This window comes from Oncorhynchus tshawytscha, linkage group LG12, assembly GCF_018296145.1.
Source record: "Oncorhynchus tshawytscha isolate Ot180627B linkage group LG12, Otsh_v2.0, whole genome shotgun sequence".
Lineage (NCBI taxonomy): Eukaryota > Metazoa > Chordata > Actinopteri > Salmoniformes > Salmonidae > Oncorhynchus > Oncorhynchus tshawytscha.
This window is the reverse complement of record NC_056440.1, coordinates 34370820-34389700: the sequence shown is the minus strand read 5'-3', so window position 1 is coordinate 34389700 and position 18881 is coordinate 34370820. Positions and strand designations below refer to the sequence as shown.

Below are 18881 nucleotides of genomic sequence, written 5' to 3'. Positions count from 1 at the left end.
CATTTTAAAAAGTCTAATAAATCCATGTAATATAGCCTACACCTTCACAATGAATCCATTATTTATTTTAGACAGGTCTAAAGAAGCATGATATTAAGAAAATGTGGTCTATTTCAGAAGAACAGAATACTCTGAGTTGTCCTTATGTTAGGTTCTAACCTGGCTATGCTAAATGGCTGTGGGCTACACTAGTTCATTTAGCAGACACTATTTGCTTAGAATTCCGTGGCATTATTTTATAGTTTGAAGAATACAATTGAACAAAGTTGAATAAAATAGAAAGGATATTTTCTCCAAACTCACACTCGGTTATTCTGTGTTGAGCGGTTAACAAAGTTATTTTTTTTTGCGTAGGCTGTACACACTACATCAGTCCCTCATCCACAATTTGACAAGCACTTGACAATGCCTCGAATTTCCCGGCGGCATCCCCTTTGTGTGGCCATTAAGCTCCCTAAAAAAAATCTGTCTTTTGCGTCCAGTGGCTGTTGTGCCCTTGGCCTGGAATGCTGCACGCTCCTCTCACTCGCATGGCTCTCCAGCAGTGATCTGGTCTTTCTCACAGGCTACAAGTGAAGAGACACGTCGGGGACGCAACTGTGCACGTCCTTATACAATTCCGAGGTGCATATTGAAGATATTGGGAAAACTGTCCATTTACTTTTCAATAGCCAAAAAGAAGAGTAGGCCACAATCAAAAGTGACTGTAAATGCATTATGCGTGTAATGCTTTTATTATAGGTGCATTTTTATGGTGAAAATTATCTTACTCAAACTTGAAACTTACACATTGCTTATGTATGCCCGTTAGGCTCTGCACCCCGTGTAAAGCGGATTAATGTGCTTAATTCTAAGAAGTTATTGGCCACTTTAGTTGTGATACAAAACATATAGGCGTATGGGCTAGGCTGCATGACGTGTGCGACTAGGATTTGAAAAAGTTCATTACATTTGCATCGATGTCAGACAATAAAAGTGCTGAGTACCAGGAAGTTAGTAGCCTACCAAACTTGCTAAAAACCATCAGCAGCATCAGAGCCTAATTACCGTGACTAAACGGTCACATGGAATTTGACTGTCTTCATGACTCGTGACCGCCGGTGTGGCAGTAATATAGTCGCTGCAAAAGCCCTAATCATGATTCAATGTATGCCATAATCATAAGCACTTTCCATCTTCCAGAAACATTCAATTGTGAGTGCCAAAGGGACGTTAAAGTTGAGAGCAATGCTAACAATAAAAAAACACCTGTGCTGGTTTATTGAAATAAATAATATAGTAAACAATGCTGGATAGCTATAAAAAGGTATGTTCCCATATTAACAGCTATAAATATGTTTCATAATGAGAGTGAGTCCCATCCTGTGATGTGTGTTTACTAATGCAGAGAAACAGAGCCTTGTGGGGTTACACACCAAATGTATGAGGCCAGTCACATGAGGGAGGGGTGAGAAGAGAAGAGTGAGGTAACGAAAGCAGTAAAAGTATATGAGCAGGAGCAGATAGATGATAATGGCCCACTTGAATAAGAATGGCTCCCTTCTTACACATCATCTCTCTGCCTGCTGCTCCTCAGCAGACCGGGAGGGAGTGGTGTGGAGGGTGCTGGCGTCATGCTGTCCATTTGGCTGCACAGACTGGACTGTCTCTACCAGGCTGCCACTGGGGAGCACCACATACCTGGCTGCCATATCCTTGGGCTGCAGCTCCCTCAGGCCCTCCTTACTGTGCCAGATCCCATAGCCAAAATACACGAGCAGACCTGGAGAGGTGCAACACATACTGTTAATTGAATTTGAATATTCTAAAAAGCAAATGGTATTTGTTACAGCATTGGGTAGCACTTTTGAATATTGTTTGACTACATACGCCTACATAATCAGAATCACACAGACATGTTGTTATTGTTATCATACTGTATGTGCAACTATGTTGAGAACATACAGCTATAGCAGGAATATGGCGGTGCTTAACAGTCACCACAGCCTATAGACACATCTTGGCCCATCCCATCTGTGTGTTATGGCCACAACTTTCACCAGGGAAATGATTACTTAGACATGGCTTAGCCCAAGCCTCTGTCATGTCCAATATTCCCTGTGAAGCCAGTTAAATCTCTGTAGGCAGACAGGTGTGTTTAAATGGTTTACATGGTCCAGAAGACCTCTGAGCCCATACAGCCACTCATGTTTCCTTGATGATCAATTTTTATGACAGCAATCTCTATAGCCAATTAACACCTTCTTACTGCAGCAGGTGTTGGCTAGAAAACTCACTGTCTCTTCAGGGGTTTACGCTCAAGAAACCTGCAGATGTTTTAACACAAACTTGTACCATGTACAAAACCCTGTAGGTATAAAACCCTGTTTCGTATCCTGCTATTTATCATCAATCAGTATTAAGTAACCATACTATTTGTCGATCATTTAGGTTAAAAGGCACAGTATTTCAACCACTGAATGCAACCATTTCAGTTCTGCCTGACATGATGTTTGGCTTACAAGGCCTGTCAGTGCTACATAGCACATGGTCTTTACACAACACATATTTGTGCCATTAGCAGATGTAATCTTACCTGCAGCCACCCATACAGTAAAGCGGATCCAGGTCATGGGGCTGAGCTTCAGCATTAGGAACACATTCATGAGGATGCTTGCAGCGGGAATGAATGGGACCAAGGGTACCTAGAAATATTACAACAGCAAACAACCATACTGACATGCATTAAAAATGGTCAAATAGCCCTCCTCAATTTCATAAGTCTTAGTCACTGACAAAAAGGAAGCTGGAGAGCCAGAAAGACCACTAGTCTTTACTAAAAGATGAATAGAGCTTGGTTAACTTAATTTAATTCAGCAGAATGAATAGGTTGGTGCCAGGGGGAACATGGGTCCTGCTTGAGCTCACAGAAACGTCTGCCTCTCAAATATGAGTCACAGAAACAGCTTTTATTTTATATGAGGAGCAGACCGACCACACAGCGGAGAGTGAGTGTCTTCTGGCTGATAATGTGGCTCCCTGAGTCCCTGTCTACTGGGCTATAGGCAGTCTGGGCTCTAGTCAGACTGAGCAGAGTTTATCACACCTGAAGTGTAGCGACAGCTACAATTAGTCTGTGAGAGACTTAAAACTCATAAAGAGTAGTATCAGTTTATCATAGCTACATAAGAACTTAGGGAAATATAAAAGGCTGTTTGCTCAACTCCCCAGGCAGACAACATTATACAGATAATACCTCTAAGGTGAGGGTTTTGTTATGCTTCCCTAACTTTATGGGTGGGCCCACACCATTCTATACAAGTGAAAGTCAACAAAGTTGTGAATGGCTTTACATTTAAACTTTGGGCATATGAGCAGACATATAATACAAAAGTGAGAATCTGTTTGGCTCACCTGGAAGGTTTTGGTGTTGACATGAGGTTCATGGGCATATATGATGACCAGGCAGAGAAGGAAGGTTGAGCCAAACACCACTATTAGCAGGGCGATGCTCCACATAGGCAGCTGAAGCTGGTTACTCCCAAACACAAACACGGCACAGAGGGACACTGAGCTCACCATCACCGCCAGCACAGAAAAGGCCACCACTTCCCCTGGCTCAAAGTCCCCAAGCAACCTGCCCAGGTAAGGCTCCCAGCGGGCCTTCAACACCCCTGGGGCACTCCGTTCCCTGGTCTTCTGCATCTCCACCAGCTGCAGCTTGTCTGAGAAGGACTCATACTCCTTCAGCTCCCCACTGTCCTGAGCTATGATCTGAGACTCTGAGACTTCGGGCGAGGGCTCAGGGTTAGAGTTGGGGGAGGTAGTGGAGTTAGCCTTGGAACTGGTCTTCTCTTTCTCAGGCTGGAAGCGCAGCACGATGACACTGGCTGCCACAAAGGTGTAGGCCAGGAGGGTGCCGATGGACAGGAACTGGACCAGGGCCTCCAGGTCAAAGATGAGGGCCATGACGGCCATGAGGAGGCCAAACACCAAGATGGCATTAACAGGGACCTTGGTGACAGGGTTGACCTTGGCGAAGAAGGAGAAGAAGAGGCCATCTTCCGCCATAGCGTAAACAATCCGAGGGAGAGAGAAGAGGTTGCTGAGTAGCACTGTGTTCATGGCTGGAAAAGGGGATGGAGAGAGAGTCACATTATCAGCCCAAGAGACCTACTGTATGAGGTAAAAATAAATGTCGTACACATTTGCCCTTCAATCATTTATATCATCAACTAACCAAAATAAACTTAATGACATGATACATTGGTATAGCCTCGTAACTACCAGATTGACTACTGCTGCGCTATCATGATTCCGTGGTAGCAAACCATTCATGTAAGCTTGCGACATCAGGTGGCTTGCTAGGCTAACATTGGTGTGGTTACAGTCTTTCAAGAGACACTTACCACAGATGGACCCTACTGCCACAATGTAGCCAGCCCAGCTGTAGCCTCGGCGGAAGAAGGCGTCAGACAGGGCTGAGTTTGGGTCGAGCGAGTGCCAAGGCACCATGAGAGTGAGGACTGTGGAGACCAGGATATAGGCTGTGGCGGCCATGCCCAGCGAAATGGCTGTGGCCATGGGAATGGCTCGCTGGGGGTTCTTTGCCTCCTCGCTGGAGGCTGCAATCACATCGAAGCCAACAAATGCGTAAAAGCAGGTGGCTGTGCCCGCCATTACCCCATTGACACCAAACGGTGCAAAACCTCCTTCCTTCTGGCTCCAGTTGACTGGGTCGGCTAGCACGAAGCCAAACACCAAGATGAAGAGTATGACAACTAGACTAACGGCTGAGAAGATGTGGTTGAGCCAAGAGGAGACTCGCACTCCGAAGGTTATGAAGACAGTGGCAACAACTAGAATCCCGGCAGCCAGCAGGTCAGGGTAGTGGGCTATATAGGGAACATTCCACTTCATTATGTGGTTCTCTGTGTAGTTCTGGATGGTGTGGTTAAACATGGAGTCCAGGTAACCACTCCATGCCCGCGCCACTGCGGCTCCACCAATCATGTACTCCAACACTACGTTCCAGCCAATGAGAAAGGCCCAGATCTCTCCACAAGAAACATAGGTGAACATGTAGGCTGAGCCCGTTCTGGGAACACGAGCTCCGAACTCTGCATAGCAGAGGGCAGCCATCAGGGAGGCGATGCCTGCTATGAGGAAGGAGAGGACCACGGCAGGTCCAGCGGTGTCCTTGGCAACAGTGCCAGTCAGGACATATAGGCCAGAGCCCACCATGCCACCAACACCCAGCAGGGCTAGGTCCACCATAGTCAGGCAACGCTTCATTGACGTCACCATCAAGTCATCATCCAGGGTCTTCAGTCGGTTCAGCCTCTGGCAGAAACGCACTGCAGGGACACAGCCACGCCCACAGGTCGCCATGGTTACAGGATCACACTCAGCAACTGGACAGGGTCTTATCAGTCAAGATGCTCAAACTGGATCCATTCTTCTCCTGATCGACTAACCTGAGAGACAAAAACACACATGCATACCATCATGCAGGGACAAAACAGCCATCATTGAATTTGCCCTGAAGCCTGTGACTTCAGAGCAGGTAGACAAAAGCAACTCAACTCATCCATGATCACCTATCCACACTGCTGCCTGATGTCATATTGCTGATGATGCTGTGCTTTCCATGTCTGCCCTCATCAAAAGGTAGAAACAACATGTTCAGAATTGCAGACACATTTTTCATATTTGCCTTTTTCGTATTAGCTTAATAAATGTCTATTGGGTCTACCTGAGTAATGTAAAACCTATAAATAAAGCTATAAAGTATGCAATTTAACAAATGTGATCGCTCTGTCTAAGAGTGATTAATAACTGTCCATACTAAAGAGTTCAAACATCTGCTCTGGGTGTTTGACACGTCTTCTATTCACTGGCAGTCCAATTGGCCTAATGATGATAGGCCTGTTGGCTATTATATTCAGCTTCCTGTAATGAGACTGACTAGAAGTAGCCTAATCATATTCAAACACAGCTGTTTGGTTATGATTTAACGCTGCTGTACCAAAATCAAACATCAATGGACGTTTTATGTGATAGAATACATTTACAAATTGGACCATCGGTAGGCGGCTTTCCTGATGCACCGTTTCCGACAAAACTGCGCGCTACGAGCATATGGCGAGTTGTGCCTCAATGCTAGAAATACATTACGTAACGCTTTTATTCCCTAGAAATAAACACCAACGCAAAGTGAAGCAACCCATACATCTGTCCTCCATAATAACCGGGTGATTCGTGTGAAATAGAATGAATGGCTTTATGTGCGTCGTTTTCACAAAATCCACATTAATAATTTAAAAGAAAATGAAAACTCATGCAAATATTATTCATGACAAACGATAAGCTATTTCAATAAAGCAATGGCTGACTATTCTATGACATTTTACGTTTTATATTGCTTTATTATGGCACAAACAAGGTGGTTCAATAGGTAGCCTATGGCAAGAGCCAGGTGAGAAACACAACCATTGCTGCTATTCTGCATATATAGTGTAATATAAAACGCTCTACTATGGTAACAAATTCATTTATTGGTTTACCTTGAATGCTGAATATTGCTTATCAGTAGCCTATCTCGGGCCCAGTTGATATCCCTTGAAGCTCAACGGAAGGGAGGAAGGTGGAGAACCAGAGAATTGTGAGCTGACCGAGCTCTCTTCTTAAAGGCACAGTACTGGTCTATTGTATATCTGATGACGATAGGATCAGCCATCAGACAAGCGTCGCATACCCCTTCTCAGACATTGCATGCATCATCAGTTCCTTGCCATCGACTGTATCACCGAATGACAGATGGCTATAACATAATATGGTTAGCCGAAACTTAAAATACTTATCTTAGTTTCTTATCTTAGTTTCCCTGTTATTGTTTTCACATGCTAACGTTTTAACATAATGGCTTTAATAACTCTACCTACATGTACATATTACCTCAATGACCTCGACTAACCGGTGCCCCCGAAAATTGACTCTGTAACAGTACCCCCTGTTTATAACAGTACCCCCTGTATATAGCATTTTACCGCTGCTCTTTAATTATTTGTTACTTTTATTTCTTATTCTTCTTATTTTCTTTAAACTGCATTGTTGGTTAAGGGCTTGTAAGTAAGCATTTCACTGTAAGGTGAACCTGTTGTATTCGGCACATTTTTTTGATTTCATTGTTGTCATACAGTGCATTCAGAAAGTATTCACACCCTTTTATATCCTTCCTGTTTGGCCCTGTCCGGGGGTGTCCTCGGATGGGGCCACAGTGTCTCCTGACCCCTCCTGTCTCAGCCTCCAGTATTTATGCTGCAGTAGTTTATGTGTCGGGGGGCTAGGGTCAGTTTGTTATATCTGGAGTCCTTCTCCTGTCCTATTCGGTGTCCTGTGTGAATTTAAGTGTGCTCTCTCTAATTCTCTCTTTCTTTCTCTCTCTCGGAGGACCTGAGCCCTAGGACCATGCCTCAGGACTACCTGACATGATGACTCCTTGCTGTCCCCAGTCCACCTAGCCGTGCTGCTGCTCCAGTTTCAACTGTTCTGCCTTATTATTATTCGACCATGCTGGTCATTTATGAACATTTGAACATCTTGGCCATGTTCTGTTATAATCTCCACCCGACACAGACAGAAGAGGACTGGCCACCCCACATAGCCTGGTTCCTCTCTAGGTTTCTTCCTAGGTTTTGGCCTTTCTAGGGAGTTTTTCCTAGCCACTGTGCTTCTATACCTGCATTGCTTGCTGTTTGGGGTTTTATGCTGGGTTTCTGTACAGCACTTTGAGATATCAGCTGATGTACGAAGGGCTATATAAATACAGTTGAATTGAATTTTACTTTTTCCACGTTGTGTTACAAAGTGGGATTATAATGTATTTAATAGTCATTTTTTGTCAATGATCTACACAAAATATTCTGTAATGTCAAAGTGGAAGAAAAATTCAAACTTATTTTTAATTCATTAAAAATAACACTAATAGATTTTGATTAGATAAGTATTCAACCCCCTGAGTCAATACATGTTAGAATCACCTTTGGCAGCGATTACTTTCTGGGTCTTTCTGAGTCTTGTACAATATTTGCCCTTATTCTTTTTTAAATTCTTCAAGCTCTGTGAAGTTGGTTGTTGATCATTACTAGACAGCCATAGATTTTCAAACTGATTTAAGTCAAAACTGTAACTAGGCCACTCAGGAAATTCAATGTCATCTTGGTAAGTAACTCCACTGTATATTTGGCTTTGCGTATTAGGACTTTGCCTGTGCTTGAATCTATTCAATTTCTTCATCCCAAAAAACTCCCCTAGTCCTTGCCGATGACAAACATACCCATAACATGATGCAACCACCACCATGTTTGAAAATATGAAGATTGGTACTCAGTGATGTGCTGTGTTGGATTTTTCCCAAACACAATGCTTTATATTCAGGACAAAAAGTTAATTTCTTAGCCAATTTTTATTGCAGTATTGCCTTATTGCAAACAGGATCCATGCTTTTGAATATTTTAATTCTGTACAAACTTCCTTATTTTCACTCTGTCATTTAGGTTAGTATTGTGGAGTAACTACAATTGTGTTGATCCATCCTCAGTTTTCTCCTACCACAGCCATTTAACTCTGTCACTGGTTTAAAATTACCATTGAGGGTCCTCATGAGTGGCACAGCGGTCTAAGGCACTGCATCGTGGTGCTTGAGGCGTCACTACAGACCCCAGGCTGTGTCACAACTGGCGTGACCGGGAGTCCCATAGTGCTGCTCACAATTGGCCCAGCGTCGTCCGGGTTAGGGGAGGGTTTGGCCGGGGGGGCTTTACTTGGCTCATCGCACTCTAGCGACTCCTTGTGGTGGGCCAGGCGCCTGCAGGCTGACCTCAGTTGTCAGTTTAACAGTGTTTCCTCCGACACATTGGTGCGGCTGCCTTCCGGCTTAAGCAGGCGGGTGTTAAGAAGCGCGGTTTGGCGGGTCATGTTTCACATGACTCAACCTTCGCCTCTCCCGAGCCCGTTTGCAGCGATGAAACAAGATTATAATTGGATATCATGAAATTGGGGAGAAAAAGGTGGTAAAATACAATTGATAAAAACATTTAAGTCACCATTGGCCTCATGGTGAAATCCCTGAGCGGTTTCCTTTATCTCCATCAACTGAATTTGGAAGGATGCCTGTATCTTTGTAGTGACTGGGTGTATTGACACACCCAAGTGTAATTATTAACTTCACCTTGCTCAAAGAAATATTCAATGTCTGTTGTTTGGGATTGGAAAACCTCCCTGGTCTTTGTTGTTGAATCTGACATTTCAACTTTTCATTTTATATTCATTTGTAAAAATGTCTAAAAACATTTAACTTTGACATTATGTGGTATTGTGTGTAGATGACATTACAAGATGACATGGCTTCATACACTGGGTTGTTCTGAACAGAATGAGCCTATGTCTATTGTGAAGAAAATTGGCCGTGGAACACGCATCTGAATGCACTCATGAATCCATTCCATGCGCATCAAAATGATCTGCTTCTTTGAATTGCCTTGTGAAATCCTAACACTAAGATTGGATTTTATAACTTAACTAGTCATGTAGGCAATATAACAAGCTTTCAAATGATTCCCACCTGACTCAGATTGCAATTTATAATGGAATGTTTTTAGAATGTGTAAACCACAAGTTATTGTGTGATGGCTGGGATGCAGGGCTGTGTTCCAAACAAAACAAATAGAAGTGCGCTTGCTCTAGTTCCTCAATTGCATAGCTAAGAGATTTTAAAAAGCACCTTATGGTTGAAGATTATTATTTGACTCATAAAAGTACATTGAAATGACTTAGGAACTGTGAACATTTGAGATGTGTTGCTACAGTCATGGACCAGTTAGACCCTCACTCAAACCCTTGTCATTTCCTTGTCTTATGTTACTGAATGTATCCAGAGTATTTTAAGATTTCATTATGAACAAATAGAGTGAAAAGTACAGAAAATGTCAAATGCTCATTAAATCAACAGTGCAATGTTTGAATTCAGTTTTGTGTCAGGTGAACTATTGTATCCTCACCTTAAGTCTAATAATTTACTCATAATCTCCAAACTCTATTTTAATTGCCACCATGGTTATGCTTTCATATTTCTTCAGTAAGAAACATTTCAATTTAGCTCTATCCATATAGGCCAATTCCCACAAGTTTAAGTCTCAAGCTGTCAGAAGTATTCATCTACCATAGTAACTCATAACTGGATGCTACAGTATCAGAATGCAAATTATATTCAAGTCCTCTAAGTATGTATAGTACTAGTCAATTTGAATACCTTTTAACCAATGTAGGTTGACCCTATTGTCACTGACTAGACTAATAAAGAAACAGGAGTCACAATCAAAGTAAATTGACGTTATTTCATGAACACACATTTTACAGTGGCCAAAATCACGGTAAACATGTAATGTTGATAAACATGAATGAAAAATAATAATGTCATCACAAACATGATAACTTGGATGAATAATACGAATTACTTCATTTTTTTTATTTATCTGTGAGTGAGTGGCAACACAAATAGAAACGTAGCTACAGCCTTCAGTGATTCTTCAAATTCCCGCACTCTCATCAGGGCCCCATTGCCATCCAGAACCAGTGATTTCTACATAGAATCACAAAGCAATACAACTTCTTGGTTTCCATGTGCATTTAGGGGAACACACACAGCACCTGAAGACATGAACCTGAACGTGAATCCTGAGCCCCGCTCAAGTGCTCACTAACAAGAGGACAGGATGCTCTTTGAAGTGTCTATCCACTCTAGGATATGCTCTTCAGTGTCCAGTGCTTTATTTAACACAATCAGACCCTGTCTGTGTGTGTGTCTGTCTCATGACAGAACTCCTGACTGGGACTCTTTCTGTTGAAGTTTAAGTATCAGTTCAAGCAGGTTAATCTGCATCGTCAGCTCCTGCAATGACAAGAATGGAACATGAAATCTCCCGAGGCATTACAGACCTACTACTACACTGGACATGCAACTTTTGCCAGGTGTGAGCTGCTAGTGACGCACGCCGATTGCTGTCAATGAAGCCTGCTACACTGGCTGCGTGAGCAGTGTAGTCCCGCAAAACCAAGAATGGGTTAAGCTGCTCACACCCAAAATCATTTTTATGTCTCGGTGTGCTTTATGAAGGAAGTTAGAGGTAGTTTTGCGAGTCAATGCTAACTAGCATTAGCACAATAACTGGAAGTCTACAGGTACAGTAGGAGGTATAAACAAGGTTTCATTGCCGCAGTATTCCTTTAAAGTGGCTGGCGCTCTGCTTGCACTGACTGCCTCCAGGATATGCTTCCAGTGAAGCAGCTAAAAAAAACACAATAATATGTCTACACCTGCAGCATAACAGGTATGTTACAATGGTGGAACGAGAGAGCCTCTACCACCATCTACTGGAAATGTTTCTGCACTGCAATCGGTGTTTCACCCCCTGTCCCCAATGGAAGTGTACTTAGCTTTCAACACTTCAAACGGCAGAACAAATCATTTCTCTAGAATTCAAGGCAATACATTTACCTAAATAAATCAGGATTACGTCAACATTAGAATGGAGACAAACTAAAAATCTACCATATTATTTGATAGAACAGACATCTGGTTATGAGCTTATGTAGAAGCACACAATGACATTGAACCATTATGTTTCATGCATCTGCCATATGCATAAGAATGTACATTTACAAAGTGTTGATTCACCTGGGGATTGGTGGTTATGTAAAACCCTGGGACTCCAGCCATCTCCAAGGTGTTCTGCTGGTCTATCACCTTTTGGTCCATCTCCACCACAATCTTCTCATCCATCATTCTTTGCTCCTCTCTCACTCGAATCTCCAGAGCCTGATAGAGACAATCATAATGTCCTCTGACATGATCAACATAATTTAACTCTGTGGCTGTGATATAGAAGGATGGATGTTTTGATAACATGTGGAAAACTAATATAACAGCATATCAACAACAACAAAAAGACTAATAAAATGGCATGTTGCTCTGTCAATTCCATACCTCAGTTTCTCCTTGTTGATTGGTTTTCATAACTGCAAGGTTGTGGGACTTGCAAACTTGTAGGGCTTCTTTATGCTTACGAACCAAATCCTGCTTGAGTGCTGGGCACGAGGAAGAGAATAGAGACATTGTAAGGTCAAAGGACCTCAGACCCCTAGTATAATGGGCACACCAACATATAAAAAAAATAACCATTTGAGTGTAAGACAGAGAACATGTGAAACCTAGAGAGACACACACCTCGATGCTCACAGTGCAGCTTTTGTCTCTGGTTGTACAGATTCCTCTCAGTCAGGTGCTGGATGTCCAGGAGTCCCTGTACTATATCATACACTGTTCCATCTATGAGTGCCTGAGCCAGGTCACTCAGTGTGGTGTAGGACAGGCGCTGCTGAAAGGAGCTGGACATGGGGGAGAAATAGTTCAACAGATTTGTTTCTGGAGGTCAAGTCTAGTTTCTTTAACACCTGGGGTGTATTCACTAGGAATCAAACAGACTGAAACAGGGATGGGACTACCTGAAATTCTGACATGCCTCTGACATCCAACAACTGTAGATATCTTATATGCACTCATGGTTCCTAGTTATGTGGAGAATCTCAATTGCTTTAACTTGATTCCTCGCATCCTCACCTTCTCAAATAATCAATTGGAAGGGACCATTCGATGGAGTTTTAGAAAGACGCGAGGAAAGAAGATGCGAGGAATAAGGTGAATGCAATTGAAATTGAAATTTTGCCCATAGTGCTAGGTTGGGCTGGTTACCTGGGCAAATCTTTGACAAGGGTTTGTAGTTCTGAAAGTAAGTAGTAATGTCTCTCTTGTTGTTTTGTAGAATCATTCTGCTCTTCGTATACCGCAGGATAACTCTCCATTTTCTAAAGTGAAGTCAAAGAACCATATCAATCACCAAAATCCATAATATTTACTCCAGATGGTCGATGTTTTTAGCTATCCCCGAGCTAGCTTTCGAGAAAAATCAAGGGAGCCCAAAGGATTTCCGAGTCATGAATAAATCAGCAATCCATCATGCTAGCTAGTTAGCATCACTCTGAGCCAAAGCACAGGTTATTATCATACCCTTTACCGTAAAAGTGTAGATGAACCACATGCTTACCAAGTTACCCAACTACAGTAATTTATTTTAGAAGTTCATCAAAAAGTAGTATACACAATGTATCGTGCATTTCTGCTGTAGCCTAGCAAACAGTCAGGCAAGCGGCTGATGCTCTGTGGAAGGACCCTAACAAAAGGTTTGTTGTCTATAAGATGCCTGCTTGTAAATTAATCTTCTCATATGATTTTTATTTAATGTAATTTTTGTTATCAATCTTAGTATGTATTATATTAGGATAGAAAAGTTCATTTTAAATATGTAACTATAATTTGACACAAACAAAAGCGAGTTAGGGGGCGCGAGAACTTGCAGAAGGTAAATTCGTCCGCTAGATGGCGTGCGCCGCACAATGTCTGTCAATCGAGTAAGGTGCAGATGCAACAAGGCGAGCAGCTGAGCATCGCTAATGACTTGAGGATGCTTGTGTTCGCAACTGTAGTTGACAGTGTCATGTGTCTCTTTTCGGCAGGTAAATGAGACGCCAATGAAGTCTAAAGATGTATAGTTTTTTAAAGTAGCTACTATGATCTACATTTTTTTTCATTAGGTGGTTACAAATCGTATCTGGAAATTCGAAAATACGCATAGGATGATTATTTTCTTCAAAGGACCGAAATGAGGAAAGTAAATGTCAGTCAGAAAATATAGATTTGTTTATTGGCACGATACTTTAGATATATAAAACATTTGGTTGTTTCCACCCAAACATTTAACAACATTGTTGTTTGTTTGTCTACACTGGCCTTACGCTTATTCGTTTGCAACGTGACTGTTAATTATATATCTAAACCTGTACAATGCAAACGATACAACATTGATTAACATGGGCTCGACGCGCCGTCACGCGCAAAAGGTGCCAGAAATGAAGAGAACACACTTGCTGATGAGGGGAGCACGTTAGTAAGGATCTCGGATGGGCAGATGAAAACAAGTGGCAAAACCACTCTGTCAGAAATGGCCAAAAACACATCCCTATATTTCCGTATTGTAGAGGGCAGGAGCCTACCAGCCAAAGACGTGTGAGTATTTCGTAATTGTAATCAGGCAGCAATTACTACTATTTGCTTATTTATAGGTGTCTCGTTGTGTGAAGTACACTTATAGGACGTACACATGTTTGAAGTCAAGAATACCTTTGTTTTACAGATTAGTGTATGTTAAAAATGAGTATACTTGACAGGTGTTCTCTAAGAAATGTATATCAATAAGTTCTTAAGCAAATAATAAGTGAAGAGATATCTGTAGGTTTCCTCTCCCACTGGGAACACGCTGGTTGAATCAACGTTGTTTCCACGTAATGTCATACCTTGAACCAACGTGGAATAGATGTTGAATTGACCTCTGTGGACAGTGGGCTTCTACCTTAATTCCATCTTAATTCCATTTTATTTAAATATATATACATTTAACTTTCTTTTTTTTTTTTTTTTTTTTTTTTTTTATCTCTGAAGCTCTGGGACCAGTGACCCATATTGCATTGTAAAAGTGGACAATGAAGTTGTGGCCAGGTGAGTCCATCAATTCCTATGCGTTCTTGTTTTGTTTGCTACATAATTTGACTATTTTATGATCATAAATGCTATTGATAAGTGGGCTATACTGCTACTTTAGAATTTCATGTGACAGCAAGTGGCATGCTGCTGCCAAGAACATGAAAACTGATGTGCATAAGGGGACAACTGTAAATGCAAAAATATTTATCAGTTCAAATGAAACTATTGTATCCTGCATACACGTTGAATTCAAAACTGGATGAGAACAGAATGTATGATTAGGGAGTGGGTCGGGATGTGGTACAGTAGGATAGATGTGTGACTACTGATCAGGACTGTGGTGTTCTTAGCTTGAGCCCCCCAAGCCCATGAGAACCTGATCCAGGGCTTGCCTTTAGGACACCAGCAGGTAACCATGGTTCAGGCAGTGCATTGCCCTGTTTTTGGCTGTGTGTGTCTCCACACAAGCAATGGTGTAAGTTTGTGTTTGATATTTGGGGGTCGGGGTCAGTGGTTTCCTGTGTCAGTTCACCCCTCTAGGGTGTCCGAGGTCCTCCTGTTGTTAAAAAAGCTTTGAAATGGTTATATCTGGTGAATTCTGAAGGGGAAATACATTCAAAAATGTCCTGATCATTTGGTCAATATACCCCAATAACAACAAACTCAGAAAGTCCACAACCCTCCTTTAACTACATTTAAAAAGTTAAAACCCATTATTCTATTTGTGTACTCTTAACCACATGGTCTTCAATAACACATTTCTTATACCCAATTAACATCAAAGGAGTCAAGGCAATCTGAGTCGAGAAACATCTTCCTTGGTTACACAACTCAAATTCTCCCCTGATGACTTGTTCGTCCTCTCCTTGCCTCAACATGGGTGGTGCTCTCTCACTCACTCTCTGTATTGCCTGTCTTTGAACCTTCCCATAATCATATAACCAAATACAATTATCATATGACAAAAATGGCTGGACTTAACAGTGATGGGGTTAGCTTATTAACATGAATTAGATTCTGCTTTTATTAGCAAAGTTATTAATTTGTCTGGCAATATGTATAGCTAGTTAGCTGACTATGTAGTACCAGTCTATTGAATTGTACAGTGTAGTTAGTTAGCTAGCTAGCTATATCTATTGCCAGACAGTAAATAAAGAATAGTGAATAAAAGCAGAATCTAATTCATGTTAAGAAGCTAACATTTACTTACAGTCCTCTGCACTCCCCAAAAATCTTATGTCCCGCACTTTTCTCCTCTTTGGCATTGGCACCTCCATTAAAGTGGAACTGACAGCGTTTTAGCAACATGAAATCTTTTTAAAAATCTGTTCATATAAATCCCCAGGAAGAATGACAGACTTTTTTAATGTTCTGACAAGCGAGCACTTAGATATGGTCATGTTCATAAATTCATAGAATGTTTGGGAATGACATATGCTAAGGCATTTGTGAAAAATCTATAGCAATATAGAGTGGGAAAACGGAAGAGCAATTGGACAATTAATAGACACTGCAGTAAATAAAACTGAATACAAACATGTTTTGTCCTGGACTCTATGCAGACTGGTGCGCCGTAGCCAATCAGAGCTACAGTAGGCCTATATGCAAATAAGCCATTTGCCACACGGGCCTGCCGTCATTTACTTTGAACTGGACTGTGTGTTTACAGGCAGTAGCAACAGCGAGACTTTAGATCATTAGAACGCATTCGCCAAAAGCCACAAAACACACCTGAATGGATTTCTGCAAATACGTATGTAAATACCACAGGAGTCCTCTTACATTTAGGAACTTCACAGTAATATTGATCAAGCAACCATGAACAGGTAGGCTCTCTCTCCCTCAGTTGCCTATGCACATCAACAACAAGATCAACAACTAATGCTAGCCAGAGTGAGATGAGCTAAAATCTAACAAGGGAACCCAGACCCTTTCAAACTTTTTCAGCCAGTTGGCTGTCAAAATTGCACAGATAAACGATGGGGAATAGTAGCCTGCTCTTCCTTTTGCAGCTTGCCTACCAATGCATGCTTGTCCCAATCCACTTTTTGACAACTGAATGGGATCTTGCTTGCCTGCCTGCCAAATACATTTGATTGACAACTAAGAGATATGCTAACTGTGAATAAGTCAATATACATTTCTTGCTAGCTAACCAAATGATACATGCATCCCTAGTTGTAGCCACTGAAAAATGATATGAGGGGAAAAGTCGGTCACTCATGCCACTCCTCCAATGACATCCTCCCAGCAGCTAGCTAGCTAACGTTAGGCTCCGTGTTTTTAGCTAGCTACATAAATAGATATGCTAGCCTAGGGGTGTCAAACTCTATCGTGTTGAAAAAAAAATTGCGGGCCTGATGTAACGGATGTGAAACGGCTAGCTAGTTAGCGGTGGTGCGCGCTAAGTAGCGTTTCAATCGGTGACGTCACTTGCTCTGAGACCTTGAAGTAGTGGTTCCCCTTGCTCTGCAAGGGCCGCAGCTTTTGTGGAGCGATGGGTAACGATGCTATGTGGGTGACTTGTTGATGTGTGCAGAGGGTCCCTGGTTCACGCCCGGGTATGGGCGAGGGGACGGTCTAAAGTTATACTGTTACACTGACATAGAACATTTGTTTTTATTTAAAAATCTTGCAACTTGCGACCCAAACTGGCCATTGCTAAATTTTTGAAAGAAATACGGTCCTTTATAATGTCCACTTAGGTACATAGGATACTGTATATAGCATTTTAACATGTTAAAACAAAATAAGCGATACATAATATTTATCCAGTCTTTGCTGCTATGCTTGCATATGTACATAATATGCTGCGACCCTAATATACAAATATTTAATAATTCCAAATAACAAAAAAGTAGCTATAGGTTGTTGATACGTTTGAAAAACATGTTAAAAATAAATGTTTTGCACTGCATGGATCACCGGTGCGGTTGAATGCAGCATTGTTGTATGGTGCACTCAAAATGTCTTGTAGTTGTGTAGCCAGCCTAGGCTACTTCTCAAATGTTGCTGTAATATACCTACATGTTTCCCCTTTGTATTGTGTTTTGTTGCAGGTTTTGTTTTTTGGTATTCATTGTCAAGCTTTAAAAACTGAAGCCAGACTGCAACATTTTGTGTTAAGAAGCAGTGCGGTTGGGTTGTGTTTCGGAGGACGCATGGCTTTCGTCTCTCCTGAGCCTGTACAGGATGAGACAAGATAGCGATAAGACAAGATAGTAACTACTAACAATTGGATACCATGAAATTTGGGAGAAAAGCGGGTAAAAAAATAAAATAATATGCATATCCTTGCTTCAGGGCCTGAGCTACAGGCAGTTAGATTTGGTATGTCATTTAGGTACTGCAGGGTACCTCGGACCCAACGAGCCTCCAAGAGACACCGGACAGTGTAGGCCAGACGACCATCAACAAGTCGAGGGGGCGGAGGGGCCGAATGGACTGGTCCTCACCAGCTTGAGACGGGAGACATGGAAGGATGGGAGACGGGAGACATGGAAAGACCCTCATAGACCAGGGAAACTGGAGACGATAGGTGACTGGGTTGATGCGACTCAGGATCTTGAATGGTCCTATGTAGAGCGGAGTGAGCTTCCGCGAGTCCACCTTTTAAGGGAAGATCACGGGTGGACAGCCACACCCGAAGAGGCCTTCGGTGTCAGTTTGCCTGGGGTTGTTGTTGGGCAGAGGAGCGGAGCAAGGAGGATCGCGCTCTGATCCAGGTGCTGCAACATCGTTGAATGAAAGCCGAAGCACCCCGCTTCGGCCTCTTGTTCAGAAAATGGGGGGGGGGGGACCCAAACTGACACTCGAATGGCGAGAGTCCAGTGGACGAGTTCGGCGGTGTGTTGTTAGCATACTCCACCCAGACAAGGAACTTGCTCCTGTTGCTGGACTGGGTAGAGACAAAACAGTGGAGGAACTTCTCCAGCTCCTGTTGGCCCGCGCCGTTTGCCCATTCGACTGTGGGTGGAACCCAGAGGAGAGACTCACCAACTCCCCCAGCAGGGAGCAGAAGGCTTTACAATACCGTGCAGCGAACTGGGGCCTACGATCCAAGACAATGTCCTGGGGAAGTCCTTGTAGTCGAAAGACATGGTTAATCATGAGATCAGAGGTCTCCTTCGCTGAGGGCAACTTGGGTAAGGCAATGAAATGGGCTGCCTTGGAGAACCGATCAATGACCACCAGGATAGTGGTAAGCCCTTGGGATGGAGGTAACACTGTGATAAAGTCTACGGAC

The 18881-nt window shown here is 42.4% G+C and overlaps 3 protein-coding genes across 4 annotated transcripts in view; 1 reads left to right on the top strand and 2 right to left on the bottom strand.

Annotated features, from left to right (window-relative positions):
* Positions 1-1231: 1231 nt before the first annotated feature.
* Positions 1232-6680, bottom strand: LOC112263003 (cationic amino acid transporter 4). Of its 2 annotated transcripts, XM_024438943.2 has the most exons (6): positions 6546-6680; positions 5566-5633; positions 4389-5456; positions 3394-4106; positions 2576-2684; positions 1232-1762 (listed from the first exon to the last, which is right to left on the bottom strand). In XM_024438943.2, exons 3-6 carry the CDS (start codon positions 5368-5370, stop codon positions 1551-1553), a joined length of 2016 nt encoding a protein of 671 aa, XP_024294711.1. In that variant the 5' UTR covers positions 5371-5456; positions 5566-5633; positions 6546-6680; the 3' UTR covers positions 1232-1550. The 2 variants fall into 2 exon arrangements, with proteins under 2 accessions (XP_024294711.1, XP_024294710.1); XM_024438942.2 differs by lacking the exon at positions 5566-5633.
* A 3676-nt stretch (positions 6681-10356) lies between these two features.
* On the bottom strand, positions 10357-13283 carry dgcr6 (DiGeorge syndrome critical region gene 6). Its single transcript, XM_024438941.1, has 6 exons — positions 13143-13283; positions 12791-12903; positions 12266-12426; positions 12026-12126; positions 11717-11857; positions 10357-10930 (listed from the first exon to the last, which is right to left on the bottom strand). The coding sequence occupies exons 2-6, from the start codon at positions 12898-12900 to the stop codon at positions 10850-10852; spliced, it is 594 nt and encodes a 197-aa protein (XP_024294709.1). The 5' UTR covers positions 12901-12903; positions 13143-13283; the 3' UTR covers positions 10357-10849.
* A 199-nt stretch (positions 13284-13482) lies between these two features.
* Positions 13483-18881, top strand: part of LOC112263001 (rasGAP-activating-like protein 1) — a 61126-nt gene continuing 55727 nt past the window's right edge. Inside the window, exons 1-3 of the mRNA XM_024438940.2 lie at positions 13483-13611; positions 13690-14161; positions 14594-14650. Coding sequence (XP_024294708.2) covers positions 14064-14161; positions 14594-14650 — 155 coding nt within the window. The 5' untranslated portion in view covers positions 13483-13611; positions 13690-14063. The remainder of the gene's footprint in view (positions 13612-13689; positions 14162-14593; positions 14651-18881) is intronic.